Source organism: Aspergillus steynii, assembly GCF_002849105.1.
Source record: "Aspergillus steynii IBT 23096 chromosome Unknown P170scaffold_4, whole genome shotgun sequence".
Classification (NCBI taxonomy): domain Eukaryota; kingdom Fungi; phylum Ascomycota; class Eurotiomycetes; order Eurotiales; family Aspergillaceae; genus Aspergillus; species Aspergillus steynii.
In genome coordinates this window covers 3,278,713-3,295,428 of record NW_020194401.1, presented here as the reverse complement: position 1 = coordinate 3,295,428, position 16,716 = coordinate 3,278,713, and the positions used below count along the sequence as shown (strand labels likewise).

General features: G+C 52.8%; 6 protein-coding genes across 6 annotated transcripts; 2 read left to right on the top strand and 4 right to left on the bottom strand.

Annotated features, from left to right (window-relative positions):
- Positions 1-248: 248 nt before the first annotated feature.
- On the bottom strand, positions 249-1,322 carry P170DRAFT_426524 (uncharacterized protein; the record flags this gene model as incomplete). Its single annotated transcript, XM_024847710.1, has 3 exons — positions 249-308; positions 479-1,148; positions 1,198-1,322. 3 exons carry the CDS (start codon positions 1,320-1,322, stop codon positions 249-251), a joined length of 855 nt encoding a protein of 284 aa, XP_024704948.1.
- A 1,154-nt stretch (positions 1,323-2,476) lies between these two features.
- Positions 2,477-3,161, top strand: P170DRAFT_510169 (uncharacterized protein; the record flags this gene model as incomplete). Its single annotated transcript, XM_024854749.1, has 4 exons — positions 2,477-2,554; positions 2,614-2,696; positions 2,793-2,861; positions 2,947-3,161. The coding sequence occupies 4 exons, from the start codon at positions 2,477-2,479 to the stop codon at positions 3,047-3,049; spliced, it is 333 nt and encodes a 110-aa protein (XP_024704947.1). The 3' UTR covers positions 3,050-3,161.
- A 419-nt stretch (positions 3,162-3,580) lies between these two features.
- P170DRAFT_356988 (NRPS-like enzyme) lies at positions 3,581-6,601 on the bottom strand (the record flags this gene model as incomplete). Its single annotated transcript, XM_024844188.1, has 1 exon — positions 3,581-6,601. The coding sequence occupies one exon, from the start codon at positions 6,599-6,601 to the stop codon at positions 3,581-3,583; it is 3,021 nt and encodes a 1,006-aa protein (XP_024704946.1).
- Positions 6,602-7,766: 1,165 nt separating this feature from the next.
- On the top strand, positions 7,767-9,333 carry P170DRAFT_409195 (aminotransferase class I/II-fold pyridoxal phosphate-dependent enzyme; the record flags this gene model as incomplete). Its single annotated transcript, XM_024846760.1, has 3 exons — positions 7,767-8,535; positions 8,585-8,727; positions 8,799-9,333. 3 exons carry the CDS (start codon positions 7,767-7,769, stop codon positions 9,171-9,173), a joined length of 1,287 nt encoding a protein of 428 aa, XP_024704945.1. The 3' UTR covers positions 9,174-9,333.
- A 248-nt stretch (positions 9,334-9,581) lies between these two features.
- Positions 9,582-11,126, bottom strand: P170DRAFT_357277 (putative sugar transporter; the record flags this gene model as incomplete). The annotated part of the gene is made up of 1 exon (XM_024844209.1): positions 9,582-11,126. The coding sequence occupies one exon, from the start codon at positions 11,124-11,126 to the stop codon at positions 9,582-9,584; it is 1,545 nt and encodes a 514-aa protein (XP_024704944.1).
- Positions 11,127-11,503: 377 nt separating this feature from the next.
- Positions 11,504-12,927, bottom strand: P170DRAFT_475935 (RGase A; the record flags this gene model as incomplete). The annotated part of the gene is made up of 2 exons (XM_024853303.1): positions 11,504-12,253; positions 12,304-12,927. The coding sequence occupies 2 exons, from the start codon at positions 12,925-12,927 to the stop codon at positions 11,504-11,506; spliced, it is 1,374 nt and encodes a 457-aa protein (XP_024704943.1).
- Between the last annotated feature and the right edge of the window lie 3,789 nt (positions 12,928-16,716).

The following is a 16,716-nucleotide window of genomic DNA, read 5'->3' as shown; positions in this document are numbered from 1 at the left end:
CACGCTAGCAACTGCCTCGCTTCATGATTTGATATCTTATGGACCCCCCACTATATCCCTAAGGCATCCTGGTTTGCTCAGAGGTCGATGTCTTATGCTTTGTCCCTATAGCTGTGGTGCACGAGAGAACCAAATTGAGCACCATCCACTAACTCATATAGTAGAATCCACCCATGCAGTGTACTACAGAGCCTAATAGCAGAATTAGTAAGAGGCTTACAGATAACCACTCCATTGATACTTAATGTCTAGTCCTTGCTCATACACTGGCATCGACCCATCGAGATATCCCACACAAGAAAGCAGTCCTGTATATCACATTCAATCCTAGTACAATCTCAATCTACCCATCATATCATCAATCTACTCTTGTCGCCTCTTTGTATTCCGCACGAATGCCAGGGTATCTTGACAGCAGCCTGTTCAAATGCGGCCACGTCCCACCACGATGGGACGCCACGAAGGATAGCGTTCTTACCACCACTCGAAATAGGCTTCGTTGATCCGGTGCCCCACGTGGGGTAAATCTGTACGCATACCAGGCCAGATTGGCGAGGTTCTCCAGGATGAGGGGATGCATCGTGAGCGTGACAAAAGCACCCTCGAGGTTGTTGAGGACAACTATCTTCAGTCTCTCGATTTCATATATCTGTGCCACGATAAACACATCCGCGTGGGCCTTGAAGACCTCAGAAAAATCCTGACTCGGGGTGTTGCGGTATGGTTCGTGCTCCCGCAGACAATCCATGGGGATCTCGGGACACAACTCCCGCAGTGCCAATCGGTCGGCGTGAGCAAGGTTCCTCTTTTCCAATAACTCCGCGGGGGTCAGTTCTTTCGGTTCAAATCGAGAAGTGTTGGACAAGAATGACTGTCCGGTCCCATCTTGATCGGCGGGCAAAGGCAGTTTGTATCGAGGCTCCGGAACCGAGTAGTTTGTTTTTAAAAAGGCGAATTCACAAAGTCGAACAAACGTATCCTCCCCGACGGGGGGCAGGTTCAATGAGGGGCATGTTTCTTTGTTTCCTGATTGAAAAGAGAGCATATCGCGGTTGAGCGTTGGGGACAGCCAGCTGAGCAAGCGGACCCTGACATGGAACTTGACTCTTGAAGAACCGACGACAAATTTGACCCAGGATTCAGGGTCACTGGCCATTAGCACGAGCAAGGAGGTCGCCAAGTGGGCGGAGGACTTACAGGGTATTCTGAGCATTCGTAGTCGGAGGATTGGGAGGATTGGGGGGAAGGAGAGGATCAGAAGGATGAGAAGGGTGAGGAGGAGGAGGAGGATGAGGAGGATGGGGAGGATACTGGTAAGACATCCTGGTATAGTGATGATTGTTGTAAGAATGAGATGATATTCGCGTAGATAGTAGCTTTATGATGATAGTTGTAGTTATGGATTGTTGAGGACCATCTCGAGGACGATGAGGATATACCATCCTGCTCCTGCCTGATTCTGTTGATTGATATGGCAGTCACTACTAGTATCAGGATATACGGAAGACTCTTTCCGATTAGATCAGTACTCAGTTCTATAGACCTCATCAGGTTCCTAACCTACTTTATGCTTAAACTTCCTGCTGCCAAACTGATAGACAGACCAGCGTGCGCCTCCAGGGTAGTAGATCCGCTATAGTGTTATTACATTTTGTCCTCTCATCACTGCGTTTCTAATTAGCTTCTGTTCACCTCATGACTTTCTCTTCCAATTCCTGCAAGTATTACAGCGCTTCAGAGACTCTAATCCTCATCCAGTGATAAACTCGTGATTATTAGGGACTGATGGTGGGAGTCAACTGTACCTCCGCACCGCCGAAGTTTTGTCTTATTCTATTTCTTTTATTAACAGAGAGTACGCCGTGCATATGAATAAATACCGCAAAGAGAAGGGCTGGTATCAGCCATTTGCCATAATCAGCTCTAAGTGCGAGGTGTGATTGTGGACGCCACTTGCTGTGACCCAGACCGTATTCGTCTTTCCGAATTCGGATATGTTTGACTATAACCAGTTCAAGATGCGTAAAGATGTCATCACACATGCACTGATACATCTGGATAGAACATCTAATTGAGACAGAACAATTAAGCGAATGCTCTCCGCAGTCCCCTTACAGATTCCGCCCTTGCGGATCTTCCCTAATTCACTGAACCGGAATGCCATACTTTAACTTCAAGCCCTTCCAAGCATACGGGGTAGGTCTGCAAAGCTGAAATTAAACCAATCAAACAAATTCAACCCAGACAACAGCTCAATCACAATCTCCATCACAGCTGAAGCTCACCGTGACCATGCAAGGGGTCAGACGCAACGCACAATCCAATAGTTCATGCAGGTTCTCAGCTCAGCTCCGCCATCGCCCATCACATCACACCGACTACGGCCCTCCGTACTATTTAACACGCTCCGTCCCCTCTTCTACCGTTCTTCATCATCATCCCTCAAGTTCCTGTCAAAGAACAAAAACCAACCGCAATGTACTTCAACGCTCTCGCCCTTCTCTTCGCCTCCGCGGCTCTCGCTCAGCCTAAGCCCAGACAGAACGAGCCCGCTGTATGTCCTTCATCCCCCTCTTCACCACCAGCAATGCCACTAACAAGCAGAACAAAAAGGACATCCAGGTCTCGTTCGCTCTCGCCGGACAGAACCCCACCTTCGGGGCCGTGGAAAACGAATGCACTTTCTTCCCCTATGGGTGAGTTCATTCTTCACCTCTTCCACGCTCAGAAAACACATAATGAGATACGAAAGAAGGCATAACAAGGGCGGAAAGATAGCTAACAAAAGACAGCAATGAGCCCATCTCTGATATCCTGATCACCCCGTTGACGCTGCAGGATCCGACCTGTGTGTTTTACACGTATGTTCTGACCACGTCGTCCTTTGCCTTCTTCTGCATCGGGCTATCGATGCCCATACATGTACTGATGATGAATACAACACAGAGGATACAGCTGCGAGGGGCAAGAGTGGACCCTCAAGCAGGGTCCGCACCATTTCTCTCGTCCGTTCTTGGTGGGCAGCTTTGTTTGCAAGGGGTCCGAGTAATTGGCTCGCTTTCAGTGGGGTTGTGTTGCGTTGAGTGGAGTTGGTGTTCCATCGTAGATCAATTGTCAAGGTGTACGTTCGATGGATATCTATCTCGGTTGGAGAGGAGTATGGAAGGAATACGAGATATTACTTCATTGAGAGCTCCTCTGTATTAGTTGGCTTTGTCTGTCACGTCTGAAGACAATAGGATGGGTCAAGGTCAAGCTTAAGAAAAGGAATAGAATGTAGAATGTGGCATTCCTTTCCTGTCGAAAGAGAAGTGACATTTCTAAGGAACTCTAATCGCGAGGGGTTTGGCGTGGAATGGAATGGACTCGGCACTGTTCCACTTCCAACGAGAGAAATAATGAGACCAAAAATGAAGAAAAAGACGAGTAGAAGATAGAAGGAAAATAAGGAGCTATTCATGGCATTTGCGTTGAAATTTATCTATTCAGACATAGGTGAGATGAGAGAGACTACTGTGGGGAGTTTTATAGTGGATGGCTAGAGGTGAAGAGCAATTCAAAAAACTACAAGAGAAACCGACTACATCACACCAATCAAATCATAAAAGCCCTTTCTCTTCCAAAACGCAACAGCCCTCCTGACCATCACCTCATCAAGCCCTCTATAAACAATTCCACTCTCTCTCAACGCCCGAACCGCATTATCACACCGATACACCGGCGAATACTGGCTCGCTTCCCAGCGCGTCAGCTGTCCAAGGACTCGTTCCTGTAACATCGGAAGTAGGGGCGCTAATGGCCCGTCGAGCCGCTGGTGCGTCGCCGCTTGTGCTGCCCACTCGGGGTAATCGACTAGTTTGACAGGGTGTCCGGCTTCGTTGAGCACGCGGGCGGTGTCGACGACGGTGACGGATTCACGCCGGTCCGGCGCGACGAGGCTATATGAATGACCGAGATTCGCGTTCGATGAGGCGATGTGCAGCATGGCGGAGACGACATAGTCGACAGGTACGTATTCGAGACGTTGGTCGAGGCGAGGAAACAGGCCGAGTTGGATGCTTCCGGCGATTATACGACTGACGAAGTCGTCCGGATTGCTGGCGCCTGTTTTGCTGTGTCCGATGATGAAGCCCGGACGGTAGATAGCCGTAGGTAGGCCGCGGTCTCGCATGCGCTGCACCATCGCTTCGGCGGTCCATTGGCTTTGCGCGTAGCCAAGATCGTAGCGCAGGCCTTGAATGTGAGGCTGCAGGGGTTCGTCCTTGTAGAGCTCCTTCGTCCCGAGGATAAAGCCTGTCGACCCCCAGGTGTCGATGCTGGAGAGATAGTGGAACGATTTGCGGCGGCCGGCGGCGGCAAGGTGTAATGCGTTGCGGGTGCCGAGGACGTTGGCATCGCGGTGCTCCCGGTACGACTCGCAGAAGTTGATCTTCGCGCCGAGGTGGAATACCACGGAGGCCCAGCCGGCCAGCCACGCGAAGAGCTCCGGGTCCAGTCCCAGGTGGTCGTCAGAGAGATTGCCCTCAAAGACGAGCAGCTTGGACCTGTGCTCTTGACACTCCTCCCACAGGTCGTATCGCTGCATGGCGCATCTCACTCGCCCCACGACATCTTCACTCCCTTTGGACCGCACAAGACAGGCGATCTGCTTGACTCCGGGTCGGCGCATCAAGCTATGCAGTAGGTGAGGTCCCACAAATCCTGTCACGCCAGTAACAAACACCCGACCTTCGCTAGGAGACTCCCAGTCGGGCACCGTTTCAATCTCGTTCACCAGATTGACATCGCTCATCCAGGCTTGCGTGTCATCCGGTGCATCGCCCTCACTGACGGGCTCCTCTGGCTCTAGAAGGGCCTGGAAGTCAGAAAGTCGGGAATGCCTGAACAGCTGCTCCATGGTGACCGTCCGACCCATGCGCTCCTGAACCATGCCCAAGAGAGAGGCAGCCTGAAGGGAGGTGGCGCCCAGTGCAAAAAAGTCATCATCCTCATTGATGCGCGGGACTTTCAGAAGGTCGCTCCAGAGACCGCGAATGACATCTTTCTTCTCTCCATCCCCGTCGGCGTCCAGCTCGCGCTCATCCTCGGCTGAATCGACCCATTGCTGTAACAGCCCCTGGCGATCTACCTTGCCATGAGCCGTCAGGGGAAATGTGCTTACGAGCTCCACATTGTCGGGCACCATATATGAAGGGAGTCGCCGTCGCGAGAAGTCTACCAGAGCCTCTGGAGTCACCTCGTCTGCCTCATTGGCAATAACAAAAGCCACCAGCGAGTCCATGCAGTTGGTAGACGCCATCTGCTGAGCCACCACCACCGCCTGGACGGCCACATGATTTCGCAGAACGCGTTCGATCTCGCCCAATTCCACCCGGAAGCCTTGATGCTTGACCTGCTCGTCTGTCCGGCCAATAAAGTCTAGACAGTCACTTTTAGGCCGCCACTCGGCCAGATCGCCCGTTCGATACAGACGAACGACCTCGTCCTGCCCTGTACGCAGATCCTGTCTTGGGATCTCGATAAAGCAGCTCTTGTTCTCGGATGGCCGGTTCAAGTAGCCCATGGCTAGACCTGGTCCGCCAACGTAAATCTCCCCGCGCCGTCCACTCTGCTGAATAGGCATCTGGTTTTCATCCAGCAGGTAGATCCTCGTTTCGCCCACGGGACGTCCAATACTGATACGATCCCGCTGTGCTTCTTCAGGCAAGACTTCCATGGCGGTCACGAACGTGGTGCACTCAGTCGGTCCGTACGCATTCCACAGGTGATCCGGGGGACCGCTGTTCAGCATCCTCCTCATCGCTCTGGCATTGGCAACATCCCCGGCCGTGATGACATGGCGCAACGTGTGGAATGCCGCGGGCGACACAAAGACCGTGATCTCGAACAATGCTGCCGTCATGATAATCACGGTCACTTCGTGTTCTTGAAGAAAAGAGGGCAGTTCACCAGGATCGACGGCTATCTTCCGAGGGAGAGTCACGACTGTGGCCCCGGACAGCAGTGTCGCCCAGATCTCGAACAGACTCAAGTCAAACCCTGCGTTGTTGAAGTGGGCGACTCGATCTTCCCGGGACAGAGGGGTGAGTGGTGTACGTGTCGCCAGGTGAACTATACTGTCGGCTCGAACCTGAACGGGCTTTGGCTTTCCAGTGGAGCCTGAGGTAAAGAGGATATGGCTCCGGGGCGCCGTAGTACCAAATTCCCAATTTGGCACGCCGTTGCTTTGCGGTTCCTGTGGGTACTCAATGCAGAAACTTTCAAATCCGGGCAGGTCCACCCAAGATTCTCTGCCTGTGATAATATACTTTGCCTCGATGTCTTCCAACAAGCTCTGGAGGCGAAGTTCTGGAATAGTCGGCTCGATAGGCACGCATGTGCCACCGACCAGGAGGATAGCCAGCTGGGCGACAATCTGCTGGACGCCCGGGCCAAGCAGTATTCCCACAGGTTCTGGCGCAGACACCCTTTTGGCTCTGAGTCTGTGAGCCAGATCGATCGATTCCGTAAGCAGTCCGGCGTAGGTGAGGCAGACTGCGCCATCTGTGATAGCCATCTGGAGAGGCGCCTCTAGAGCGCGATTGTAGATAATCCGTTCCATGCTGGTAGTTCGAAATAGTGTGGCGTATGCAGTTCATCGGTCTTTAGCTGATCAGGGCGTCAGCCCGTCCTGAAAGGTTAGCCTTTATAATGAAGCACTCATCCCAGCATTTGCTAGATAATCGTCCAGGCTGACCTCACGCCTCTGAAGCTTCAAATTCCCTTCCTTTCAACCAGGCTAATCACATTGATGTCAGCGCATTCCACTGACAGCAAGGATCAGCGTAGATGCGGACCCCGCGCATTGCCCACTGTTTAGAAGACCTGTCAACCAACCCATCAGCAAGGTTCAGAGAAGAAATTGCGTTTGCGGCGCCCATCTGCCAGCTTAAGCCTGCTGAATTCGCCATCTTGTCAAGAGCCTTGGTTGTGGCCAGACCACACAGGTAGCCTGGATGCCGTTTCAAATCCCTTTCACTGGACGACGCAGAAACTCAAACTATGTCTGGGGCAAGTTCCAGTCCGTCCATGGGTAGGCCCCTGCCGTTCAAACGGTACATGACGTGGGAGAACCCAGTAGGGTGTGTCCTAGACTGAATCAGGTTTGCTGGGCGATATTCCCCTATCAAATGAGGTCCACCTGACAGGATAAAACCCTGTCAATTCAATAGGGTTTAAAGCGAAACCTGACAGAACTTTAATATCTGCATTCCTAGGCTTCCAGAGCCTTCTCAAACATATGTGTCAGGTATGGGAAGTGCAGGACCGAATACAATCTAGCATAGGACCCAGAGGCTTCCAACGTCGTGATATCATAAACGGCCTCTCCGCGCATTTGACACGAGGGATTTCCATCGTCATTTCTCGTTCAGTCGAGCAGCGTGTCCAAGGCATAAACTTGCCCCAATCTTTTGGCTTGCGTTACCACCCCACAAGTCGCCAGATTGGGTGGGGTGGAGGACACAAATGTATCTGTCGATATGAGAGAACGGTCTCTCTATCAGGAGAAGCTCTGGATATGCCTTGAGACTGGGTACGTGGCGTAGGACAATATCATTGTTTGGAGTTCCTAATCGTTGATGTCTTTGGGAATTACGCCATCGACATGAAGAAGAGCACTGGTGGAGATGTGGCACGATTGACGAAGGTTTCCCTATATAATAGACCGAAAAATGAGCAATTGGGATCACCCATCGGTTATTTGTGTCTCACTTATCATTTTCAAAATGCACGTTGGGCAGAATATCCTCACTCAGAAGTTGAAAGCCACCCTAGACCAACGTCGTCGGGATGGTCGACTCCTTGTTCCTCCCGTGCCAGTAACTCTAGCTGACACCATCGATTTCGGATCCAATGACACCTTGAACCTGTCAGGGTCGGGGCTGCTGTCCGCGGCCTTTTTGCGGGAGCTGGAACGACATCCCGGGTTCACCATCGGCAGCACCTCCGCTCGGGCGTTCGAAGGCACCAGGAAATATCTGATCGATCTAGAAGATGACCTGGCCAAGTTCCACGGTGCCGAAGCAGGCGTTTTTGTCAACTCTGGTTTCGACGGAAACGTGGCGATCTGGTCTGCAATCCCCCAGCCAGGTGACTTCATCGTCTACGACGAGTTGGCCCACGCCAGTATCCACGACGGCATGCGCATGGGCCGTGCGACCTGTCTTCCATTCCGTCACAACGACCCCGAGGCACTGAAAGCGCGTCTCGAAGAGATTCGTGATAACAACGCCAGCGTGGCTTCAGGGGAAAGCCTTGTGTTTATATCGGTGGAGTCGTTCTACAGTATGGATGGGGACGCGGCCCCGATCCATGGGATTGTAGCCGCCGCCCGCGAGGCGCTTCCGAGTGGCAACTATCTGTGTGCTATCGACGAAGCCCACTCCAACGGATTGGTCGGACCAAATGGATCAGGGTTTGTGTGTCATTTCGGTCTGGAGAAGGAATTCCCCATTCGACTGAACACCTGCGGCAAGGCTTTGGGATCGACAGGGGGTGAGCACTTCGAGTAGAACTTCTGTTATATGGCCACTGACCAGAACAGCCATCATTCTCTGCAACGAGACCATCAAAAGCGCGCTGATCAACTATGCACGCAACATGGTCTTCAGCACGGCGCCCAGCTTCCTCTGCGCGGCAGGGGTCCGTGCGGGTTACGAATTGGCGGCCAGCGCCGAGGGCGAAAAGGTTCGTTCCGTCGGTCAGGGCAAACTGGACATCATGAGATCCATGGTCTAACTTGAGCCATCTAATAATAGCGCCGACAACTCGTGCAGCAAAAAGTACGGTATTTCTACCGTCTTCTGACTGACAATCCGAAGTGGCGACAGGCCAGTCGCTGTGGCATTGTCCGCCTCCCGACGGAGAAAACCTGGGCCACTCGACCTTTGCAGTCGCCCATCATCGCGCTCATCGCACCGATGGTGGAGGCCGATAGTCTGGCGGAGCATCTGCGCATGGGCAAGTACTGGGTGAACGTGGTGCATTTCCCCACCGTCCCAAGGGGGATGGATCGCGTGCGGATGGTGATTCACGCGCACAACACCAAGGAGGAGATAGAGGCTGTGGTGGGTCGCATCTTGGGGTGGGCGACAGAGAAGATGGAGTCGCAGAGCCTGCGAGTGGGACTGTAGCGTGTTTGTCAGATTGCAGAGAAGAAAGAGAACAGATTGAAGAAAGATCAAGAAAGAGGAGAAAAGAAACGAAAAGGAGCGAGAGGGGAAGTCAGGTGGTCTCCCGATTTGGCCAATGTTTGTCCAATTTGACGAATTTGATTGATTTGATTAATTTGACCGATTTGCATTGTACGTCTGGCGATAGTCGCCTCTGGACACTCAACTTTCTCTGTAGTCAATCCTGTCTATTGTCTACTGCCTACTCTCTCACAGTATCTCTGTAGTCAATCCTGTCATCCTGTCTACTGTCCACTGTCTACCCACTACTTCCTACCGTCTACTGCCTACCAGGCATTGATTACTGAGTCACCTACACTGACGATCCCTTCATTACTGTCTGTCTTTAACTGTATGAACAATGAGACTCTAGATACTCGCCCGTCCCCTCGTCTCGTACGGTATCAACAGCACCAGCAGTCCGGCCCCCAGAAACAGCGCACCGCTTACATACACCGGCGCAGAGCTCTGCACGCCCGCTGCAATGGCAATGATCGGAGCCAGAATACCCCCCACGCGATTCGCCGCACCCACCAGCGCGTTGCCCGTGCCCCGATCCTTGGTCTCGAACATCTCCGGCGTATAGGCGTACAGCACGGCGTACATCAGACTGCTGGAGAACCCGAACGCGCAGTTCCAGCCCAGCAAGGCCGCAGACGAGTCGGCGGTCGTCGAGGCCAGCAGGAACACGCCCGTGGCGATGACGGCCAGCGAGAGCGTGCCTTTGCGTCCGAGCCGCGGTAGTTCGACCAGCGCGCCGCCGACCAGACTGCCGGGCACGCTAACGGCCGCCACGATTAGCGTGTTGCGGTAGGTGATGTAGGTGGAGCCGTCGCCAAACTCCACTCCGCGCGATTGTTGCAGGAAGGGCAGGAACGCGTTGTACAAAGGAAACCCGAGGCCGACCAACGTCCAGATCAGGATCATCAGCGAGGTGGACCAGGCGCGACGCGGGCTGTTAAACAGGGCCTTCACGTGGGGAAGGGACACCGGTTCAAGGAGCATACGCATATGGTCGGAGGTGGTCAGCCCGTTACGAGAACTGCGAACTGTAGTCTCCTGCGCTTCGATGGGGGTGGACGACAGCGGATCTAGTTCCTCGGCGGAGAGATTCGACGATTTGCCGTTGCGACGGGCGACCTCGTGGACGACCATCACGGCGTCGTGGTTGCGACCTTTGCCCATGAGGAATTTGGGCGACTCATACAGCGTGAAGAAGATGCAGCGCACGACGCACATGACGACCGCCAGACCCCCCATGGTGATCAGAAAATAGCGCCAGCCCATGTTGTTGTCTCTCGAGCAATTGTCCGTCGACGGGCAGGTCATGTTGCCCAGCAGGGGCCAGGCGATCAGATTGGCCAGCAGCTGCGCCAAGGCCCAGTACACCGACAGGATGGTGAGCAGATACTGATGCGATCCGGGGAGAAACTCGAGGAAAATGGCCGAGTCCACGGGCAGATTGCCGCCAACGCCCACCGACCACAGTGCTGCAAAAACGCCGACCGCAGCAAATGTAGGCGATCCAGCTGCAGCCATGCCAAAGACGGCCGTAATGGCGATGGTCAGATTGAAAGCCCATCGCCGACCGATAATATCGCAGCTGAACCCCCAGATTAGCGCTCCGGCCAGCAACCCGATATTCTGCGCCAGCGTCAGCAGAGGGGGTTGCGAGACGTTGAACTCGTACGACACGGGCACCAGAATCAACGAGGTGACGATGGGCCACAGATTGTCGCTGGCCCAGCCGAACCCGATCACAGCGAAGAGCTGCCACTGATAGCGACCCATCCCGATTGTCTGTAGAGCGCGATTGAGCACGTCGGCATTGGCGCGGTAGACCGACGGCACGGAAACATGACGGTCGGGCGAGGGCGACGACTCTAGAGGGGCGGGGGAGTTTCCTTTGGACATGGCGGATGGATGGAAGATCAAAGGAAGGGAAGGCAGGAGGGAAGAAGGGAAGAGAAAAAGAGAACGCAAGAAAGGGAACGGCACAGAACAAGATTCAGGATGAGTCGACGATGATGTGGTGGCGACCAGGCGTGCATGCGGGGATGGGGATTAGACTATGCAAGGCTTCCAACTGAACGGATCAGCCGGGCAGGCGATCAGGGAGAATCCCGCCAAAATCTCGAATTCAGGATCGATCTAATTAGAAAATACGAATGATCGGCCTTGGCCGGATGACGAAAGTGCCAGGGTTGATGGTATCATCCGAGTGAATGTAACCGTCTTCTTTGTGTTGGGGAGTGACGCTCATAGTGACAAGGACATTACTTAATGGTTGATTACAACCCCGGAGTCGCAGAAGGAGTCGCCGACGCCGAAACCACCGCTGAACTCGACGCTCTGGCCGAAATGGGCTTTGCGCCCGGGAAGAATGACGCCGGCAACGTGGGAATGGGAATAGAGGCATCCGTGCCGAATGCGGAAGTCAGGTCGTCCCGCATTCGGGGCGCCGCAAACCCGGACGGAGTGGCCGTCGCTGCGACGGTCGATGCGTATGTTGCACTCGAGTCGCCGTTTTCGAGACATGCGCCCGTGCCAAATGCATTCTCGCAGACGTAGGACTGCTCGTCACCCGACTCCGTCCACATGGAGAACCCTTCGATGGTGACGTCCGTACAGGGCGCCTTGGCTGCACACACCACCTTAATAGGCCCGCGCTGGCTTCCGTCCTCCTCTCCACCTGTCCAACCTTTCACAGTGACGTTGTTCATCGACACTCCGTCTCCTTCCACGGCATCCATGCTTTCCCAGGCCGAGTCGATATCCAAACTGTACGCGTTACCGTGACCGACAAAGTTCTCCAGCATCAGGTTTGATACGGAGCCACTGCCGCCGTTGCTCTTGACCATAAACATCTGGTTCGAGTTCCATGTGTACACGTTACGGTAGTGGATGTCGCTGATGTTGGTGTCGGCGCCCAGCGAACCCATGGCACATCCGCCACTCCAGTTGCAGTAGATGTTCTCCACGAGGATGTTGTGCGCCGGGCTCTTGACCGTCACGCACTCGTCCTTGTTGGTAACCTCGACCTGCAAGATATTAGCATACAGCTTTTCAGGGCTATGAACTCTAGACTTACATCGTGAACCCAAATGTTCTCACTCCAGATGTCAATGCCGTCCAGTCCACCCGAGTCTCCTCCACGGATGATCAGGTTGTACAACTCGCCGTTGCTGCATGTATCCAGGGACAGATGGAATGCTGGGGCATCCACCAAGGCGAGGTCATGGATCGAGAAATTCTCCACCTCATAAAGACGCAAGATGCGCGGTCCCGACAGCGAGCCGTCGGCATGGAACTCATATCCGGAGCCCTGGATGGCACCGCGCGCGGTGCTACTGAACAGCTCGAAATCGCTGGTGTGCTCGATCATCACCATGTTACCGCCATCGTCTCCGGTGCGATAGATGATACCGTCCAGCTGAAGGGCCGTCCCTTTGCCGCCAGTCAAGGTCACCCAGCTAGCCAGCGCATAGTCACCGGGCGGGATATAGACGACGCCGCCCTCCTTGCACTCGTCCCAGGCCGACTCGATGGCCGACCCGATGTCGGTGGACTTGTCGGCTTTGGCACCGTAGTCCTGGACGTTGCAGGTCTTGGTCTGGGCCTTGTCGCTGGCACTGCTGCTGGGACCGACGCTGCCGGCGAGTTGACCTTGCGCCACTGACGCTAAGGCCAGGAGAGAGAGAGAGAGAATCTGCATGTTGAAAGTGTTGATGCGGTTCACACTGTTCAATCATGGGTGGCATGCTTGGCTTTTATACTTGGTCGCCAACATCCGACGTTGTACTTTGTACTCAACGGGCCAAATCAAGAGGACGATCAGTCAATAGAACCGTTTGGCATTAATTGAGGGATGATCATCGGTGGAGCGACCACGGTGACATGAATCAGACTCGGTCGAGCTCCACCGATGGACCGGGCAATGATCGCTGGCTGACGTTGCCTGACGGCCAGGGGAGAGAGATTTCGGCCTTCGAACCATCCGAGCTGACGACGATCTAATCAATCTGGGTCGGATCGGCTTCGGACGGGGTTCGCGAAGTTGTTTGGTGTTGTGAGGTGATCTGGGTAAGATTATATCCTAGCGATGCCCTAATTCGGCCTGGGGCTGTACTTTCGGCCGAAAACTCCGAGAACTGCAAAGGGACATCCTACCTAGTAGTCATTTCAACGGTTTGTTGAATATGGCAAACATGGCAGTGTCATGCTCTAGACAATCAGCCGGCAGTTGAGACGAGGGGTGTTACAGAATAGCCGACCTGACCCTGCAATGACAGTACGGAGTATACGCCCGAGATGTTGATCTACGGACTTGCTCTAGCTATAACATAAAGACCCGAGATACTACTATTCCTGCGTTCCAGAGCTGCGACACTAGTCGTTAGGAAAGCGAACATCGCCATCAACGAGCCGTCCAACTCCGTATCCAAGCACGCCCTCCAACCCTATCTTCCAGACACCCTTCTGTCTCATCTCTGGAATATTCCCTCTCCAGCTGTGGGCAAATTCACTAGCCTCCCCTTCCTCTATCATTCACCCCTACTTCTATTCCCAGTTTTATTCACGTCTCTCTATCTCTCTGCGTCTCTCTCTCTCTCCGTCTCCCTCTCCCTCCGTCTCTCTCCCTCTCTATCTCTCTCTGCACCTCTCATCCCTCTATATGTCAAAGAATCAACTAAAATCAAGACAATACAGTTCTTTACATCTATCCATCCCGAGCAAATATATACTCCTTCACATTCATGCAGAATATCATGTAGAGATGAATAATGGGATTCGGTCAAAAATAACCGCAAGTCCAACAGGTCTTGAGGAAAGGATAAGTCTACTTGTCTGTACCACTCCAAGCTACTGCCAGCCAACTATCACATGTATACAACTACTAACGGTCTATGAATCACGTAGTCTCAAAGTGAGTCCCAATGGCCAACGTTCTTTGGCCCTAACCGGTGTTCCGTCAGCACCACTCCAGGTAGATGTGCAATATCTCAGTGTCCGAACGACGGAGACAATGTTTTCTACATAGCCTTCTCTGGTATTTGCGTTTCCTAAATTTGGATACTGCATGGGGTGCTCGCCATCCGTTTACAAAGTGCAACCCAATACCGAGTTGAGGAGATCTCACGCCATGTCAAGTATAGCGAAGACTCCGGAGCTACCGCGATATCGACCTGAAATTACTCTCTGCCTCCAACCCGTGTGGTCAACTTGACCGCAACGATTAAGATACACGACCATACAGGGCAATGGTCATCGTCCTTGTTGGGGACTGCTTTGTGTTATAGTCGCTCATGACTCCCAAAGCAGAGCGCTCCAGTCCACTGAATATCAGCCAAGGGTTCTCATTCGACGAGCCTCCAGTGACTTCCGGCTCGGAACACTTTTCATGGTGAACAGAGCTGTGCGTCGCTGCATCTAAAACGAGAGAAGCCAGCGGCTGAATCAGGCTAGACGATCACGACAGATGCACCGGCCACGCGCGCCGTCTGCGGCTCGACTGTCCGGTTCGACCAAATTGACTTCACGTGTGAGTGCAAGAAAACGTGGCAGTTTAGAGATTCTCAATATACATATCGTGTTCCTAAAGCCACTGCAATCCCACAGCCAATTTCCTGCCTGTGTGTATGGACAGGCCTTTCGTCATCAATTGCCTTGGAAATTGCCCAAACGAATGCAAAGAACATCTAAGATATATTCAATCCTACCCAATAGGTTTTACGTGGCATTGGCGTGTGGTGAAAAAAGGATTGCCAAATCATATACTGACTTATCGGTGGCACTATCTGCCTGAAGTGGGCAAGGCGCAGACATGACCCATGCCGTATGCGGATTGTCTTTATAACGGCGAGGTCCCAGAGTACATTTACCTGAGTGGTCTGTTAGCGGCTTCAATCTATGCAGACAACAGCTACACATGCCGTGAGAAAGGAAAATACTGGCCGCACGATTTCATCGACAACGGAGTGGTTCCCTAAAGGAAATGCGGTTGTCATTGAGTCCCAGCGGTGAAGGATGGATAGCTGTGGCCCAGTTTAATTACGCCTTTTTCGGGCAGAATCTCGCCGATAGATGCCCCTGGCTCATAAATGCTGCTATCACCAGGAACAATGGATTCAACCGTCGCATATGGAGCCATATCTTACATTTTGATGGTGATGTGTCCGATGTCTTCTGTCGTTGAAGCATTCGCTCTCACATCAGGGATTTGAGTTTCCATGTGTTCACATTCTATTCGCTATGGGGCGCTGAGGGATATAGCCCATCTCAATCAGACTCTTTACCTCCTGAACCGGGTCGCCAGGAGGAAGCCCAAGAGCACAGCGATAGCAAAATACATGGAACAGGATGACGGCGGGCTCGCATTCTTCGTCGCATCGACCACGCGAGACGACCACCTCCTTGTCCCGCGACTCGTCAAGGGGCAGCGTTCTACTTGGCGAGATCATGTCCTAAATTCCGATATCTTCTCCGCTTATTTCACATGGAATCGCGCAAACACCCACGGTGCAAGCCTCCCACCGCCTACCCATCCACACTATGTGCCAAGGGTAGCAAGGCACAGGGCCGATAGAAGAGATGAAATAGCCCATCATCAATTAACGAACGGTTCGTCAAGCGATTCGAAGGAAACAACAGAAGTTAACAATACTCTAGCATCCGCCACCAGTCGAAAACGGAAACGAGCGAGCCTCACAAACCTCGATCTCGCATTTTCCGATACTTGCGCCTCTGTCTGATTGCCTGTTGCCCCGAAAATTATAAGCCCCGGACATTCCTCCAAATGTCAAGGCTACCGCTCTGTGCTTCGATAAGTCACCTTTCTCCGGTCCTAATCCTAACGACAAAGCAAAGAACAGAGGTCATCTTGAAATCGAATTGACATATAATGACACAAGTATTACGAACCCATTCTAAGAAACGGACGTGGAATCATTCATTAAACCATCTTGCAGATAACTTTCAGCACCATGCGATGTCGACGCTCGCCTACATCCCCTGAGGATCCCACTCGGTAATCAAACTACAGCATTCCAGTATACATGCAACTAGCAAATCTCAACCTGCTCTTGGCTACAAATCCAATAGCAAGTCAACAGTTCTTCAGTCTTAACAAGCGAAGTACACTTTCTCCATGCGCTGGCTACCTTGCGGAGGCCGGTTCCAACGCAAAAGAAGTGTTCTTATGCAAGAAAACGCTTCTCACAACGCAAGCACCAATGGACTTCACGACATTGCTCTCACTATGAGAATACATCAATACTCTACCAGAGTGAAAACGACAGTATCAGCACGTCACGACCACACATACTTTCAGGCTACAAGAAGCAGAGATACCTGTCGAATTGAGGAAAGCAGATCGCCTCCCAGAATGCATGGTTCATGGGTGGAGAAAAAGTATATTTCCGACCCCGAGAAACCAAGCGACCAAGTCGATTCAATATGGAATCATTCTTGCCTGTCAGCAAATATTCATCAGATGTGCAATGAT